The sequence below is a fragment of the Bos indicus x Bos taurus genome, chromosome 21 (genome assembly GCF_003369695.1).
Source record: "Bos indicus x Bos taurus breed Angus x Brahman F1 hybrid chromosome 21, Bos_hybrid_MaternalHap_v2.0, whole genome shotgun sequence".
Classification (NCBI taxonomy): Eukaryota; Metazoa; Chordata; class Mammalia; order Artiodactyla; family Bovidae; genus Bos; species Bos indicus x Bos taurus.
In genome coordinates this window covers 24592113-24609261 of record NC_040096.1, presented here as the reverse complement: position 1 = coordinate 24609261, position 17149 = coordinate 24592113, and the positions used below count along the sequence as shown (strand labels likewise).

At 42.0% G+C, this 17149-nt stretch overlaps 1 protein-coding gene across 8 annotated transcripts in view; it reads left to right on the top strand.

The window, feature by feature from the left end:
• Positions 1-17149, top strand: part of SH3GL3 (SH3 domain containing GRB2 like 3, endophilin A3) — a 117330-nt gene that overhangs the window by 55062 nt on the left and 45119 nt on the right. For 5 of the 8 annotated variants that reach the window (XM_027520767.1, XM_027520760.1, XM_027520761.1 and 2 more), the window contains exons 3-6: positions 3429-3501; positions 5762-5905; positions 9937-10070; positions 13925-14083. In XM_027520767.1, coding sequence (XP_027376568.1) covers positions 3429-3501; positions 5762-5905; positions 9937-10070; positions 13925-14083 — 510 coding nt within the window. The remainder of the gene's footprint in view (positions 1-3428; positions 3502-5761; positions 5906-9936; positions 10071-13924; positions 14084-17149) is intronic. The other 3 variants (XM_027520768.1, XM_027520764.1, XM_027520763.1) reach the window with 2 other exon arrangements.

The following is a 17149-nucleotide window of genomic DNA, read 5'->3' as shown; positions in this document are numbered from 1 at the left end:
GGACTTTCTACAACAGGTGAATTAGATGATATTAGACTCACCTGAAACATAACGTAGACATGACAAAGTTAATGTTGGTTCAGTGGTAAAGAACCCGCCTGCCAATGCAGGAGACGTGAGAAATGTGGGTTCGATCCCTGGGTTAGAAAAATTCCCTGGAGGAGGGCATGGCAACCCACTCCAGTATTCTTGCCTAGAGAATCCCGTGGACAGAGGAGCCTGGCCTGGTGTAGTCCATGGGGTTACGAAGAGTCGGATACGACTTAGCGATGGAACAACAACAACAAATGAAGATATTCCATGACAAGTGCTAACCATATGCAACAGAGGAATAAAAGTGATGTCAAAGTAAAATCTGAGGCTAAAAGAATACTAACTGGAAAAAGAAGATTTTAAAACATAGGAAGATGTATCATGCGGTCTATCAGAATACTATGACATCATATAACGTTATGCATCATATAACATGGCATCTAAATATAGAGGGCAAAAGCAATCAGAAAAATATAGAGAACTGACAAAATGCATAGCTTTCCCATAAAATAACAGATTAAATTGACAATAATAAATAGGACCATAGGGGATTTGCATAAAATATGACTAATAAATTTGATTGTAAGTAAATATAGTCTTCATTTCTCAAATTGAGAATTTATATTCACTTCAAATTCCTTCAAAACCGTTTCAGTAATCAATTATTTACTGGACTGTAGAAAAAAAAACAAATTTCCTAAGTAAAATCGTAGAACACAAGAATTACAAGGAGGGTATAGTTTCCAAATTCTGGATGTTTGGAAATGGAAGAACGTGCAAGAGGAAATGGAAAGTAAAATTAAAGATCACTTAGTCATGAGAACTCTGTGTCAAAACCTGTGATATATAGCTGTCTTAAATGCATTTAATAGAAAATAAATGTTGGAAGAGAATGAATAAATCATTCAAACCAAAAAGTAGGAAAATAACAGCAAAACAAATCACTCTAGGTGAAAGGAAGAAATCAATACAGATAAATGAGAGATTAATCAAATACACAATAATAACAGCAAAAAGGTAGAATCAATCAATAAAACCAAGAATTATCTTTTTTTGAAAGACCACTTCTAGTAAGCGTGAGCAAGAGAGGGAGAAGGGAAAACACAGATAAACTACATAGGGAATAAGAAAGATACAAAGACAGATGTGGATTCTTTAAATAATTTAAAAAAAAAAGAATATTGTATGTAAACCAGGACTGCCAGCAGCTCTGTAAGGACTGAGGTCTGGGAGTGTCAAGAACCTAGACTTTGGGGCACCTCAGAGGTAGGTACCAACACACATGGAAATTCTAGGGTTAATTAGCCACCAAAGATGCCCAGGGAGGCATTACAAAAATAATTGTCACCTTTGCTTTCTCCCATATGTCCTGGTGGTTTGCTGAGATATGTACATTACATTTTCTTCCTTTTTTTTAAAAAGATTTTTCTTTTTTTTGATGTAGACCATTTAAAAGTCTTTATCAAATTTGTTACAGTATTGCTTCTGTTTTATGCTTTGGATTTTTTGGCTTCGAGGCATGTGGAATTTTAGCTCCCTGACCAGGGTTTGAACCCATACCCCTTACATTGGAGGGTGAAGTCTTAACTACTGGACCATCAGGGAAACCACTTCATTGCATTTCCTTAATCTGAACACATATACCCACCCTACTGCTGCTGCTAAGTCGCTTCAGTCATGTCCGACTCTGTGCGACCCCATAGATGGCAGCCCACCAGGCTCCCCCGTCCCTGGGATTCTCCAGGCAAGAACATTGGAGTGGGTTGCCATTTCCTTCTCCAATGCATGAAAGTGAAAAGTGAAAGTGAAGTCATTCAGTCGTATCCGACTCCTAGCGACCCCATGGACTGCAGCCTACCAGGCTCCTCCATCCATGGGATTTTCCAGGCAAGAGTACTGGAGTGGGGTGCCATTGCCTTCTCCAATACCCACCCTACCCCCAGTATTTCCACTTATTCTAGAAGCAAGGTTTTGTTTTTAATTTTTTTTTGTTTTTATGCAATGAGTTATTTTTTCAGTGTTTATCTTGATTGACCACATTTGCCAACATGGTTAGTGGCATCCTCTCTCATTTGTAAAGGATTCGTTCCCTGTATTGATTCCTGGGCTGTCTTGGAAGCACTGCCAGTATGTGCAGAGTTTTGGGCCATTTGTTTCTTGGCGTTTTTCCCCCAAAGAAATAGAAGAGTCTAAGTAAAAAAAATTCTCGCCTCTACCTCCTTTCACCCTCACCCTTCAGAGGTGATTCTTAGATACCTGGTGACTTTTCATGTCCCAAGAGAATTGTGTACATGGAATGACCATTCCAAGTTGTGCTTTAATTAATATTGAATTTATACAAAGTTATAAATCTCAAACCCAGGTCTTAAGCCTTAAACTAAACATATGGATCTTATTCATATATTTATTAATTTCAGTATTGGGTTTTCCTTGTTGCTCAGTGGTAAAGAATCTGTCAGCCAATGTAGGAGACATGGGTTTGATTCCTGGGTCGGGAAGATCCCCTGGAGGAAGAAATGGCAACCCACTCCAGTATTCTTGCCTGGGAAATCCCATGGACAGAGGAGCCTGGCAGGCTACAGTCCATGGGATTACAGAGAGTTGGACATGACTTAGTGACTAAACAAGAACAACTTCAGTATAGAAAAATGGCAATCATTTTTAGTGAACTTCACTTTAGGTTCCATTAAGTCATACACTTAACAGATGAAATGCTTACACATTTATCACCAACTCATTATATAATTAGGCAAATTCCCTTAGAGTTTTCAAACTACAATACAAATGCATTGCTTAGGATTCCCTCAAACTTATTAGGCAAATTCCCAAATGGCGTAGGATTCCCTCAAACTTAACATCAAACCTAAAACAAATATTTATTTTCATTATTTTGATGATTTTTAAATTGTTCTCATGAGTGGAATATCCTTTTACTTTAAAACATTCTCTTTTTGACCATTGATGGTATCAAATAAAGCTATTGAAATGTGCATAATTAACTTTACTCTATGTGCTCACATTTATCTTCTGGTTAACCAACAGCCAGAGTGTCCAGAATTGGTTGGCTTGGTTTTGAGAGACCTTCAAGTATATCCAATAATCTAGTGGAGCATAATAACTTTTCCAAGTTTCCTAAATATTACATTAATATTCATTTTAATGCTGAAAAAGAAGTTAGTGTTCTCCACTGTCATTGGGAGGAGCAATTATTGAAAGGATGTCCCAGAATCTAAAAGTTAAGAAAATATCCCCTCTACCCAAAATGTTGAATTTAAAATCATTATAACAGTGTTGTTATAAATACTAACTTAATGAAATTTATTCTTCTGTTTGTTTTTCTGTTGAATTTGTTTGTCATTTATTAATATTTTTATGTTTCTTTCTTTTTTTTAAAGAAAATAGACATTACCAATAAAGCTGTTGCAGAAATTCTTTCAAAAGCCACAGAATATCTTCAGCCAAATCCAGGTAAAGTTAGAAAATGTCTTGAAATATTCAGTTGTTCATTCACAGATTCTAATAACCGAGTTTTACTGAGCATCACAGATTCTAACAACCAATATTTACTGAGCGTATGGTTGACATGATCTAGAAACAATGTCCTCTATGTCCAAATAATGAAATTAAGTAGTTTAAAGTTGAGTGACTAAAGGTAGTTGCAGTGTTTCTTAGCTGATGACAAGCAGGGCAGAGACTTCTGTGAACTATAGAGACATTATTTGGATGGAGTCTTGATCTCAGAGCAAGAGACTTCTGCATGCATGCGTGTATGCTCTGTCATGTCCAATCCTTTGCAATCCCATGAACTGTGACCCACCAGGCTCCTCTGTGCATGGGATTTCCCAGGCAAGAATACTGGAGTGGGTTGCCATTTCCTTCTCCAGGGGATCTTCCCCACCCAAGGATTGAACATGCATCTCCTGAATTGGCAGATGGATTCTTTACCACTAGTGCCACCTTGGAAGCTCTAAGACACTTTTCTAAGCAAAGAGATGCTTTGGAAACCCACTGAATATTTTGTCAATACTTTGTTATTCAGTTGTTTCTTCTGTTTTTGTTTTTTTTTTTTAATTCTGCCATCCTGTTCTAACGGGGTCAATGACTTTGAAACTGCTTTCACTTCGTGGCTCAAATGCTGATGAAGTGAATCGGATAAACCTGAGAAACACGAGAAGATCCACTGTTACTGCAGCTTCTTGACAGGAGGTCTTTCCTAGGCACTGAAGCAGGATTCCCTTGATGAAGTTTTCCCAAGTTCTAAATTATAGAGACCAACAGAGGGCGTCCAAGCTTCGAATTCTGTGGATTTCCAAATCTGCTTTTACTTTGTATGAATTTATTATTTGTATATAATTACTATGATTCCCTCGGCTGTAGGAATCAGCACACATCCAAACATCTGAAAATCTAGGAAATAAATCTAAAAACATACATTGGATAAAATATTCTACATTTTAACAGGATCCTTGGGTGTTTTGTAGGCACATTAGTTTGGGAAGCACTCGCCTAGAATACATGAAAATAAATATGTAATTATTAAAATCAGAGAAAATAAAAATCTATCCCATTAGTGCTTAAAATTATCTCAAAGATCACCTAGCCTGCAGAATAAAATCCCAGATCCTTAGCTTGGAGTTCAGTTCATAGTACCATTTTCCCCTAAGTATTTCCTGATTTGTTCTATATTAATTTCTTCTTCAGTCAAAGCAGCCTACCCTTTATCTGTTGGTTATAAACCATAAGCATTCCATCTTACACTATTTCTGAACTTTTGAGATGGGGGCATCTTTCCGTCTTTATTCGGCATATTGTTATATTTTCTTTTCTGTATACCACATAAGACTTTATTTGTATAATGACATCTTGGAGTTTTTGCCTTCCAAGAACTATGTATGAACTCCCTGAGGGCAGAGCATGTCTTAAGTGTCTCTTTTTTAAAATTATTATTTGACCACCTTGAATGGCATGGGGGATCTTAGTTCCCTGATCAGGGATTGAACCCATGCCTCCTGCAGTGGAAGCTCAGAGTCTTAACCACTGGTTCACCAGGGCGTCTCTGTCTTAGGTCTCTCTAAGGTCCTAGTAGTTAGCATGGTGTGTCGCACAGAGCTGGGATTAGTCAACCCTCATGGCCTAGGTCAGAGAAAGGATCTAGTGGCCACCCACCATTTTCCTTGGGCCCAGAAGTGGAGCTGCACCCAAGGGACCATCAACACAGACTCCTGTTCCCCATGGGAGTGTTTATCTCCTACTGGTTCTGCTTCCTAAAATAGGAGTGTGCTGCGCAGTGCCCTGGTACCATGAAATTGAAGATCATCAGTCTGGATACACTCTTGGGGGGCGGGGTGTTAACCACCAATTGGTTTGAAACACCCACCTCAGCCATTCTATTCTTAGTTTGCAGTCGATCCCTGGGAAAATATGTCTTCCCCAGTGTCAGCGTCTTGACTCAGTGAGTTAGCCATGGGTAGGGTAATGATAGCCTGGTTACTATAGTATTATTTGGGAGTCAACATAATTTCTTTTTCTCATCATGGCCCTTAGCACCTATCCTAGTTAATAATCTAGGAAGCCATGTGAGAAACTGGGTCGCCCAGGGCCCTTCCTGTCTAGGTCTCTGACATTGAGTCCAGGGCGACCTTGATTTCGCAGCCGCATTTGTTAAATGCTATGTACCTGTCACTCTGCCGTGCCACTTTAAGGAATTACAAATGATAATGTTTTTAAGCATACAGAGCTAAGCTAGGAATGCTGAACACTATGTCGAAGATCCGAGGCCAGGTGAAAACTACGGGGTACCCGCAGACAGAGGGCCTGCTGGGCGACTGCATGCTGAAATACGGCAAGGAGCTCGGGGAAGGCTCCACTTTTGGTGAGTATCACCATGCCACTGGGAGAGCTGAGCATGCAGCCTTCGTCGAGTTTTGGTAATGCACAAAACCTTCATTTTAACAACCCTTATTAATTTTTCCTATTATCAAGAAATGCATGTTCAGGGCTTCCCTGGCAGTCTAGTGGTTAAGACTCCGCACTTCCAATGCAGGGGCGAGGTTCTATCCCTGGTCAGGGAACTAAGATCCTGTATGCCACGTGGCATGGTCAAAAATTAAATTAATTAAAATTTAAAAAATAATACATGTCCATCGTAGGACATTTAGAAAACATAGGCAAGTGAAATAAAAGAAGGTGCAGCATTACCCATAGTTACCCCCCCAGTGACGGGCCCGGTCACGCTCTTTGTTGTTTGTTGTTCTTTATATTAATACCTTTGGTTTATTCTTGTATTTATTCATATACAGTTTTAAAAATATTAAAGTGGGGTTATAGTATATATACCCTAATTCCCTTTTGTAATCTGCTTATTCCCACTGACTATAACACGGTGCATGTTGTTAAACAATCTTCCACAGTACTTTCCACTGTTTTTTTGGGGAGGATAGTTGCTTTACAATGTTACGTTAGTTTCTGTCGTACAACAGCGTGTCGCAGCCATGTGTATACACGTATCCCCTCCCCGCCCTCCCCCTCCCCCCACCCCACCCCTCTAGGGCGTCACAGAGCACCAGGCCGAGCTCCCTGTGCTGTGCGGCAGCTTCCCACCAGCTGTCAGTTTTACGTGGGCTCGCGTGTCCGTGTCAGTGCTGCTCTCCCGATTCACCCCACTCTCCCCTCCTCACCACACGTGCCCACATGTCCATTCTCTACGTCTGCATCTCTACTCCTGCCCTGCAGGAATGGGTCATCTGGACCATTTTTCTAGATTCCACATATGTGGAATATATATGATATTTGTTTTTCTCTTTCTGATTTACTTTACTCTGTATGACAGACTCTTAGCCCATCCACATCACTAAAAATGACTCAGTTTCATTCCTTTTCATGGCTGAGTAATATTGCACACAGGCCTTTTTAAAGACTGCATAATATTCCATATATCCATAGTTTGTTCAATGGATCCCATTTACTGGATATTTAGATTTTTTAATGTGAAAAAAATTTACACAGCATTTATGATAGCCACTTTCCTAGATAAAGCTTTGGAAATATCCAAGACTATGTTCTTAGATGAAATTCCTAGTAATTAAGTTGCTGAGTCAAGAGGATGCTTAGTTTTCAGGTTTTTGAAGCATAATTTCAAATGACCCTCCAGAAGGGTTATACCATATTGACACTCCTGCCAGGAGGGTATGAGAATGTTTCCCAGCACAGTTACACTAACTCTGAGAGTTATCCTGTTAGTTTCCTTTTAAATAACTGGTCATGTGATTTCTAGCAAATAGAACTGGTATCTGGGCACTGTTGTAACTTTGTTTTTTGGATTGTGTGTGAGGCAGGTTTTTTAGTCATGTTTGTCATCATCTTTGTGAGTTTTATATTTGTGTCTTTTGCTTATTTTTATATTGAGGTGTTCATTTTTTTTCTTACTGTTCCATGAACTTTTTCTTCTCTGTAAATATTTATCTGGCTGCACCGGCTCTTGGTTTCAGCATGTAGGATCTTCCGTCTTTGTTGTGGCATGTGGAACCCTTAGTTGTGGCTTGTGGGATCTAGTTCCCTGACCAGGGACCGAACCCGGGCCCCCTGCACTGGGAGCACAGAGTCTTAGCCAGTACACCACCAGGGAAATCCCTATGAGCCTTGTTCAGTGGTCAGAATATTTACTCTTTGTCTGTCCAATATGTTGGATGAAGTTTTGCCCCAGGTATGCATGTACCTTCTGCTGTTGTAGATAGAGATCATTTTAATGGAAAAAGATTTTTGCTTTTGTTTAGTGGGGCTCATTGATCTTCCTTTGTGGTTTATGGCTTTGGTATCATGTTTAGAAAAACATTTCCACCTCTCCCCCTCCACTAGGAAACTGTGCAAATGTTTATTTATACTTCATTTTCATACATATGTTTTCTTTCCTTACCTTTAAATTTCCAAGCTCTTGAGTTCAATGGACAAATACTGTATAATAGGGTTTTAATTTTCTGTTCTCACAAATACATAGCTAGTTGCCCTAATACTTGATTGAAAAGTTCAACCTTTCTCAGCTATAGCTTTTCTGTTATAAAAATTTATATATAATATTTTAAATTTGTTTCTGATCTTTCTCTTCTGTTTTCTGGATCTGTACTCTGCTTTGATCAAGTACCATGTTGTTTTAAATATCATCATTTAAAAATATATTTAACTAAAATTTCCCCTAGATATTATAAAAATTTCACAGACATACTCGCCTATTTTATTTTTCCAGATGAAATTTAGCGTCCTTTTAAGTTCCCTCTACCAAAAACAAAAAAATATTAATTTAATTTTATTTTTTGCCACGTTGTGTAGCTTGCAGGATCCCCAACCAGGGATTGAACCTGAGGCCCATGGTCATGAAGGCACCAAGTCCTAACTGCTGGACCGCTAGGGAATTCCACAAAAAAGCGTATTAAATTTGATTGAGATTACTTTAAATTGATAAATTGTGGGTGAATTGAATTGTTAAGTCTTCCCGGAGAATTTGGCATGTTTGCTCCTCTTGTAGTGGTAACAAGGCAAGAGATGGCAACTGAGAATTCAGATATTAGGCCATAGTAATTCATTTAGGAAACTGGGGGGAAAGTCTTTTGAAAACTTATTAAAAAAACCACCCTCAAATGTTAATTAGTCTCAGAGGGTATCAGTGTCCTTTGGAGCAATATAATGTGAATTTTATTTTATTTCCTGGGTGATTGGGACCAAGATGGCCTATCCCTTGTTCTGAAGGCTGACCAGTGAAGGGAATAGGAGAGGCTGCCGGGCAGGCCCTGACATCCATGGACAGTCCTGCAGTGCATCCGGTCAGGTGACAGGGCAGGGGCTTCGATGCAAAGATAGTTTGGTCAGCTTGGTCACTACAACCCTCCTTGTGCTCAGTTTCCAGAATGTGTGCGTGCATGCTCAATCGCTTCAGTCTTGTCTGACTCTGTGTGACCCTATAGACTGCAGCCCGCCAGGCTCCTCTATCCATGGGATTTCCCAGACAAGAATACTGGAGTGGGTTGCCATTTCCTCCTCCAGGGGATCTTCCCCACCCAGGGATCAAACCCAAGTCTCCTGCATCTCCTTCATTGCCAAAAGATTCTTTACCATGAGCCACCTAGAATCACCGCCTCCCCACCCCCGCCCCGAGTGCCTACTTGCGTCTATTGTAGGTTAGCTGGTGCCAAATATCAGGGTTCCATCCAGCTAAAGCTGCCTGTGGCTGCTCAAGCCCGGTGGGACTGGCCTGCACCTCACTGCAGGAGCAGATCCTGCCCACCCTGTGTGTGTGACACTGCCAGGCTTTCTTTCATCAGAAAGGGCCGGGAGCCTTAGAACCGTCTCAAGAATACAAGGAGTATTCAATACAAGGCCTCAAGAAGACCTAGAAGCCAGAAGCTGACATGAGGATTTGTTCCCTTATTTCTATTGTCATCTTTATTGGTTAATACTTAGCCTCCATGAATGAATCCTTTTCATTGTTTACAAAGAGGGATTTTGTTCTAGTTTCTAAGGAACCTTTGGTGCCAGTTCACAAAACCACCAGTTTAAAATCAAGGAGCTTTAACCCCCTCTAGTGGCGGATACGGCAAGTGCCTCAGTCTGTCGGAGCTTTGGTTTTTTTGTTTTGTTTTTTTAAACTGTACATAATTGTATTAGTTTTGCCAAATTGGTTTTAATTCTCGGCAGTGGAAAGTGCAGAAGCAGTGAGGAAAATGTGTAAAATGGAGACTTTTTAGTTTTAACATTTTCTTTTCTCAGGGTCAAGATTCAGAGGTCCCAGACTGAGGACCTTGTTTCACATCATTGATCATCACAAACTTTGGGGAAGGAGTTAAATAAATATTACTGTTAACTTAGATTTGAAGTCTGCTAAAGAACCTTTTTTGTTTGTATTCTCTGTTGAAGGCAGTGCATTGATAGAAGTTGGTGAATCCATGAAGCTAATGGCTGAGGTGAAAGACTCTCTTGATATTAATGTAAAGCAAACTTTTATTGATCCACTTCAGTTACTACAAGACAAAGATTTAAAAGAGATTGGGGTAAGTTTTCTAGGCTATAAATCTGCCTGTTGCTACTTAATATGATGTTTACACTGTTTAAAATCATTAGAACATTTCCATAGCGACTCAGTGAAAGCATCATCTTACTGTGGGTGGTAAAATAATAACTCAGTTATGGTAACCTGGCTTACCAGGAAAGAGTCCTAGGACAGTTAGACCTTTATTCTTTGTCTTATTGAAGCCAGCTAGAAGCCAAGCTCAAGATACCTATTTCTACAGTCGTTTTTCACATAACAAAATGATTCCAGAACTTTGTACTGGTTTTTTGATCATCAAAATCATGCAATACTCGTTGCATCTTTCTTTTTTTTAATGCCACCATCTATTACTTATTTATTGTTTTAACTTTTATGTTATATTAGAGGATAATTGCAATATTGTGATGGTTTCTTCTGTCCATCAGCATGAACCGGCCACAGGTATACACATGTCCCCTCCCTCTTGAACCTCCATCCCACCTCCCTCCCCATCTACCCCTCTAGGTTATCACAAAGCACTGGCTGGCTTTGGGTTCCCTATGTCATACAGCAAATTCCCACTGGTTATCTGTTTTACATATGGTAATGTATGTGTTTCAGTGTTACTCTCGCAAATCTTTTTTATTTTAGCTTTAAAACATGTTTTATTTTATATAGAAGTATAGCCAATGTTGTGGTAGTTTCAAGTAGACAGCAAAGGGACTCTGCCGTACGTATGCATGTATCCGTTCTCGCCCAAACTCCCCTCCCATCCAGGCTGCGTCTTTCCATTCATTGCACTAGTGATCATTATTTTCCATTACTTCTCATGGAAATCAGTATCTAGGAATCAGCATTTTGTGTTTAGTGTTGGTGTGAGTCTCTTAGTCGTATCTGACTCTTTGCGACCCCAAGGACTGTAACCCTCCAGGCTCCTCTGTCCATGGGCTTCTCCAGGCAAGAATACTGGGGTGGGTTCCCATTCCCTTCTCCAGAGGATGTTCCCGACCCAGGGACTGAACCCAAGTCTTCTACACTGCAGGCAGATTCTTTACCGTCTGAGCCACCAGGGAAGCCCAATTTTGTGTTTGGAATATGTTAAAAATGGCCCTCCAGAGCATATCTAGGAGCTTTCAGGGACCCGTAAATAATCACACACCACTTGTTTCGTGGTGTTTTGGCAGATGCGCAAAAGCAGCCTTGAGACTTCCACCCCACCAGGGACTTATATTCTGGAGGGACAGCCTGCACTGAGACCTTCTTTGGGCACCCTCTTGAGAAGCTGCCCAGAAGACCTAACTCCTGGGGCCTTGAGGAGTGATCTGAGTGCAGCTGGGGACCAGCTTGGAAGTCATCTGAACTTTGGGGAGATCCCCCTTTTTCTTTTTCAGGCCCAGTGATTCTCCTGGTGTGGTCCCAGGACGAGCAATAGCATCATCATCTCATGTTAGAAATGCAGATTCCTGGGCTGTATCCCAGAGCTTCCCAGGGGAGAGTCCTGGGTGCCCATGTAGACGTTTAGAATTCACACTGAAACCAAGGGCTATGGAGGAGAGGAGGTTGAACTCAGGGAGGTTGAACGAAAAATGAAAGCATCCATTCAGGAACTCCCAGAACTTTCTGCTACCCCATGCCCAGCACCTCGCTCAGCAGCTTACTCCCACTGTCCTCCTTTTTCTCTTCCACATCAGGGCAATTGGTGTCTGTTCTGCTCCCTCAGCCCAGTCCTCCACTGGGCCCCAGAGTCCTTCATCCTCACCTCCTCAGGGCCTTTGCCACATCCTTCATCCTCTCTCCAGAACCTCCCTTCTTCCCCTTTCTCTCTATTGACTTCTGGTTAATGTTTAAACACATCAGCACGGCAGCCCTTGACTCCCAGCCTCACAGCTCGGCCCCTGCAGTCCACTCTCCACATTGCAACCAGAGCGGTCTTCCTAAGGGACAAGCCCCCCAGGAGCTGCCCACTGGGAGTAAAGATCCAGCACCTTAGTCCCTAATTCCCAGTCCCTCCTTCTCTCTGTTGATTGACTGATTGGGATTGATAGCTCGCCCCTTCCCACTTGAACTCTTCACCCAGCCTCATTGAATTATGTACAGTCCCCGTGGCACTGGGCTCTCTCTCTATTCTTTGTCGTTCTCCTTTTCTCCCTTCTCCTGGCTAAGCCATCTCACCTCACAGGTCTCAGCTCAGATGTTCTGTCCTTGGGGAAGCTCTTGTTCTCTGCTGGACTTAATCAGGTGCTCCTTGTGCTGTGGTGTCACGGCTTCTCTGTTTCTGTTGTTTGGGAGAAAGTGCTTTGGAGTAAGGAGTCAGGTTTTGTTCACTTTTGTAGTCACAATGACTAGCACAGCCTTTGTGCTCACAGATTATTATTGAACAGATGATCCTAGAGAAGAGGTATGATGAGCTGTGGGGACACCAAGGTATCTTTCCCAAATGCAGAACCTTTAAACCAAACACCTCCTTTGTGGAAAGACATAATATACCATTTCTTCTTATGCTGTTGTCCTTGAAGAAAGATAGGAACTTCACCAGATGACATTACTCTTCCACTTGACCTGGTTCAGTAGGGTGGCTGGATATGAATGTGGATCCTTAATAGAAAGTGGGGTAAATGTTCAAAATACACATAGCCTTAAATGTTTTCCCTATGCAAAAGATAATTTTTAAGTGGTACCTCTTGTTACTCAGCTCTGGTTTGATGGAGAAACTGTATACATTCAAACCTAATACTATAGACGATCAAGACTTGTGTCCAATATTCAGTAGGCTTTTCATAGTCTCAACTATGCTTGGACCTCCTGAGTGGAAAGCCCATTCATTTAACATATGCCTGACATATCTATAAAAGGTCTTGTTGGATTCAAAGAGCTTTTACAGACATTTCATCACCCATAAGTAGCCAGGTTAAGCCCACCTGTCCCCATTTACACCATAGTTGTGGAGGTCTGGAGGGGTTTAGAGACTTGCCCAGAGTCACGGAACATGTAAGAGAGGTGGTTCTGACTTTTTGTCTCGTATTTTTTTCACCCACCCATTGTGGACGTTAGAACCAGTGCTTCCCACTAAAAAGAATAGTCAAGCTACCCACATGCTTCAGTGGGAGAGTCTGTTTTGACTTCCACTTTCAATATCAAATATCTGTTTCCCAGGGGTTATAATCATAAACTCCCTTGACCTGTATAGTGATCCCTTCTATAGTATTTCTGACATGAGAGCCCTCAGCTTAAACACAGACTGTAATGGGGAACTTACTACCACAGAAGGCACTGTGTTCCACAAATGGACACCTCTAATATTAGTAATTGTTTTACTTTGTTAAAGAGATCATACTTTCAGTCCTCTGTGTGTATTACATTCATCAATAGTGTTTATTCAACTTATTTTGTAATTATGTGGGAAATTTATGGAAGATCCCTAAGTATTCAAGAGGATACTAGAAATTTGTGCTTTATAATCTACTTCTTAGTGAGGAGTTGCCAAAATAAACATACATTTTTGGGAGTATAGTTAATTTGGTTGGAAATTACTTGGAAATTAATGGAACTTAACTGAAGGGTTCTATAGAGAACCTTGGAAAATTAATCTAAAAACTGATACTGCATCTTTATGTTTCATATAGACACTCATTCAGTTTATCTTCCATCCATCCATCCATCTACCCATTCAGTCATTCCACAAATATTCCTGGTTGACCAGCAGTGAAAGTCGCTGCTAATAGATGCCGAGTGCATGCAGAAGAAGTGTAAGGTGGGGTCCTGCCCCCTAGAATTTATGCTGAGAAAAAGCAGTGACTATTTTCATAGAAATGCCAACAGTCTGTTTGTGTTGTGTTTGAGTGTAACAGTTCTTTGAAGGACTCCTTTGTCTCTTAGCACCACCTGAAAAAGCTGGAAGGCCGCCGCCTGGATTACGATTATAAAAAGAAGCGAGTAGGTAAGATACCAGATGAAGAAGTCAGACAAGCAGTAGAAAAATTTGAAGAGTCAAAGGAGTTGGCTGAAAGAAGCATGTTTAATTTTTTAGAAAATGATGTAAGTATTTACACCAAACAGGAGACTTTAATGTGAATGAAAATGTTGACTGTATGACAAGGGTCAGCATGCTGAGGAACTTGGGAGCCTTAGTTGTTACATATTTCTGGAATTTTCCATAACCATTATCTCCTGCCTCAGAAATAGCTTCAGACATCTAGCAAGTCCTGACTCAAATCTCAGATCTGGAGAGGGTCCTGTTTATCCTGGGATTACCTCAGAGATGTGCTCAGGTCAGCCCTGGGGAGGTGGGATTGTCTTGGGTGAAGTGCGAGGTAGACCTGCCGTTGTGATATTTGAGGCTATGCTATTGGTGGTTTTGCAGGTGAATGGAAAGCCCAAGAATATGGTAATTTGAAGTCTTGCTAAAACTGAAATGTGCTCTGTGAGGCAGATGTTTGAGGAGGAGCAGCTTCCTTGGCTCATGGGAAGCCTCACTCATCATCCAGCTCTCCGAGCCTTTGCTTGTCACAGTGAAGCTTCAGGATATAAAAGCATGGCCTGAGTTTTCCAGCTGTGCCCTTGTAGTACCTGTGAACTTGGGGATTGTGAAGGTCTTGACACAGATCCCTCAGAAATGCTAACATTCTCTTGTACCATGATTCTTGCCACCGGCTCTTATTTTATTTGTACAAGTAAAGTTAGATTTTGTGTGCATGCTCAGTCGCTCAGTCGTTTGCAGCTCTTTGCTGCCCATGGACCGTAGCCCACCAGGCTCTCCATCCACGGGATTTCCCGGGCAAGGATACTGGAGTGGGTGGCCATTCCCTTCTCCAAGGGATCTTCCTGACTCCGAGATCGAACCCGCGTCTCCTGTGTCTCCTGCATTGCAGGCACATACTTTTCCACCTGGGAAGCCCAGGTGGAAATGAAACTAAACAGATGGTAACCCCCAAGTGGACACCATGAAGGTTGAAAGCCACTCTTCTTTGCCTTGGCAATGAGAGGTCATTTGGCATTTTTCAAGAACACTTGGCCACCTGCCTCCCTCTGGAGTTCCTGCCCTAAGCCTGGCCTTGGCGAGGCCATGAGCCACCTCAGCCCAGCATTGCTTTGGACCTGTTTGTTGAACACTCCAACCCGTTGGAACAAGTCAGAGGATTTATATATCTGCAAAACTATGTTCTACTTACAATAATTTATTAAAAGGTACATTGAAGTCTTGCATCTTTTGAGTCAAGTCAAGCCAGGTGTCCTGAGCACCTTTTATGTGCCATGGTGATGTCAAGGGAAGATTATGTTCAGTGTTGACAAGACATTAATCCTGGAGGAAACAATTTGAAATTCCCATGTCCATTAGACCCCAGTGCCGAGAAGCACATTCTATTATGTTTCTCCTTTTAAATATTTTATCAGATTTGTTTTCTTTTTACACTTTATGAAAAATGAGAAGTGGTATAACAGTTTTCCCTTGTTGTTTGCTTTCCCTTAAAAATACAAATTTCCTTGAAATTATCCTTGAACCATAGGCCATTTGATTTAGTTTTGTCTTGGGTTGCCATATTGATTCAAAAATGAAGTATTTAGAGAGTGTTTTGAGAGGCATCAGATGCATGTATTCCTTATTGGGCTGCAGTAAAGATTGCCCCTCCAGCCCTGTGCCCTTTAGAGATGGATTTAAACTCTGAGGCAAACATGCTGTCTAACCCACGTGCTTTGTCATGATCTTCATTCACGATCTTTGATAAGCTATTGCAAAGTACGCCATTAGGGAGGCCTGAATCAGTTTCTCTGCCCTTGGTGGTTGACCCAAGAGACCTGTTTTCCTTCTAGTATCAATCAAAATCAGAAATAATCCCTTCCTTATAAAAGCTCAGTCATTTGTCCATTTGTTGACAGGGACACTATTCTGCTTGTCTCAAATGAGTTAACCCATTTCCATGCTCCCCTGGGAGAAGGCTAGTTTGTAACTCAGGCCTCACAGAGGCATGAATTTCAGGGTTCCCCCTAAAGTTTCCTTCAGCAGGTAAAGGTGGGGTGGTTTCTTTCAGCTCTGAGGAGCATGGTCTGCTCCCTCGTTTCAGGACCTGGGTCTACATCTCCATGGAAATCGACCATTGAGATGGGAAGAGATCAAAATAAGGAAAGGGTGAAGGCCTTTGCAGGCTTCCTTGGTACTAGATTCCTTCTCTTTCTCTTCCCACCTTTCCTTGTGCTGTTTTTAGCCACAGTGGTCCTTACCCATCTGTGCTGCGGTTGCTGATTCTCGAGATAATGACAGTGCTAAGGACCTGATGGTGGTGGTGAAGATGACAGTGACGAGAGCTGCCATTTACGAAGTGACTCATGAGAGGGAGGCTGCTCTTAACTTTGCCTCTCCCAGGTTTAGAGTCGAGAAGACTCACAAGTTATTGTGGAAGCTCCGGAAGACTGCCTTCATCCTCTTCTTGTGGCAACCGCAGTTAGACCCAGAAAAGGACAGCCTTGTCTTTTTCCACGACAGTGTCTGGCTACCTCCAGGTGGTCTGGCAGTCTTGTTGAGGAGGAAAGGTCTGGAAAATGTTCTCCAGTTCCCCTTGATTCTCTGGCCAACGGGCCATTTGTAGGGGTTTCCAGGTGAGGTTGCTTATCTGTCTTCTCCATCTACATTCTCCCCACTGAGAGGCAGGGGGGCAGGCATACAAGGACGACAAACCAGCCCCCTGCCTGGAGGACAGGACCGTCTGGAAAATCATGTGGGCAGCTTGGGCCTGTGCCCACGTGGGGCTCCAGCTGCCTCCCCCAGGCCTGGTCTAGCCTGTAGAGCCACCCTCGGGGAGTGGGTGGGCCAAGCAGAAAAGTCGCTTCACAAACCCACTCTCTTCAAGAAAACAGACCTCCCGGGCCAAGACCCTCTTATCTTTCCAGTGCAGGGTCCATTCGCCCTTATCTCATCAATCAAACAGACCTCCTCCTCCTCCTCCTCCTCTGGTGTGGAAGGAAGGAAGGGGTGGTGAGAAGGACCTGAGTGGTTCACACTAACACTCCTAAGGGAAAGTGGCATCTGTTTTCCTGCCTATTGGGGGCAGAATTGGGAATGCGAGAATCAGAGAAGAGTCCCCTTTGGCCCCCCACTGTTGTCCCTGG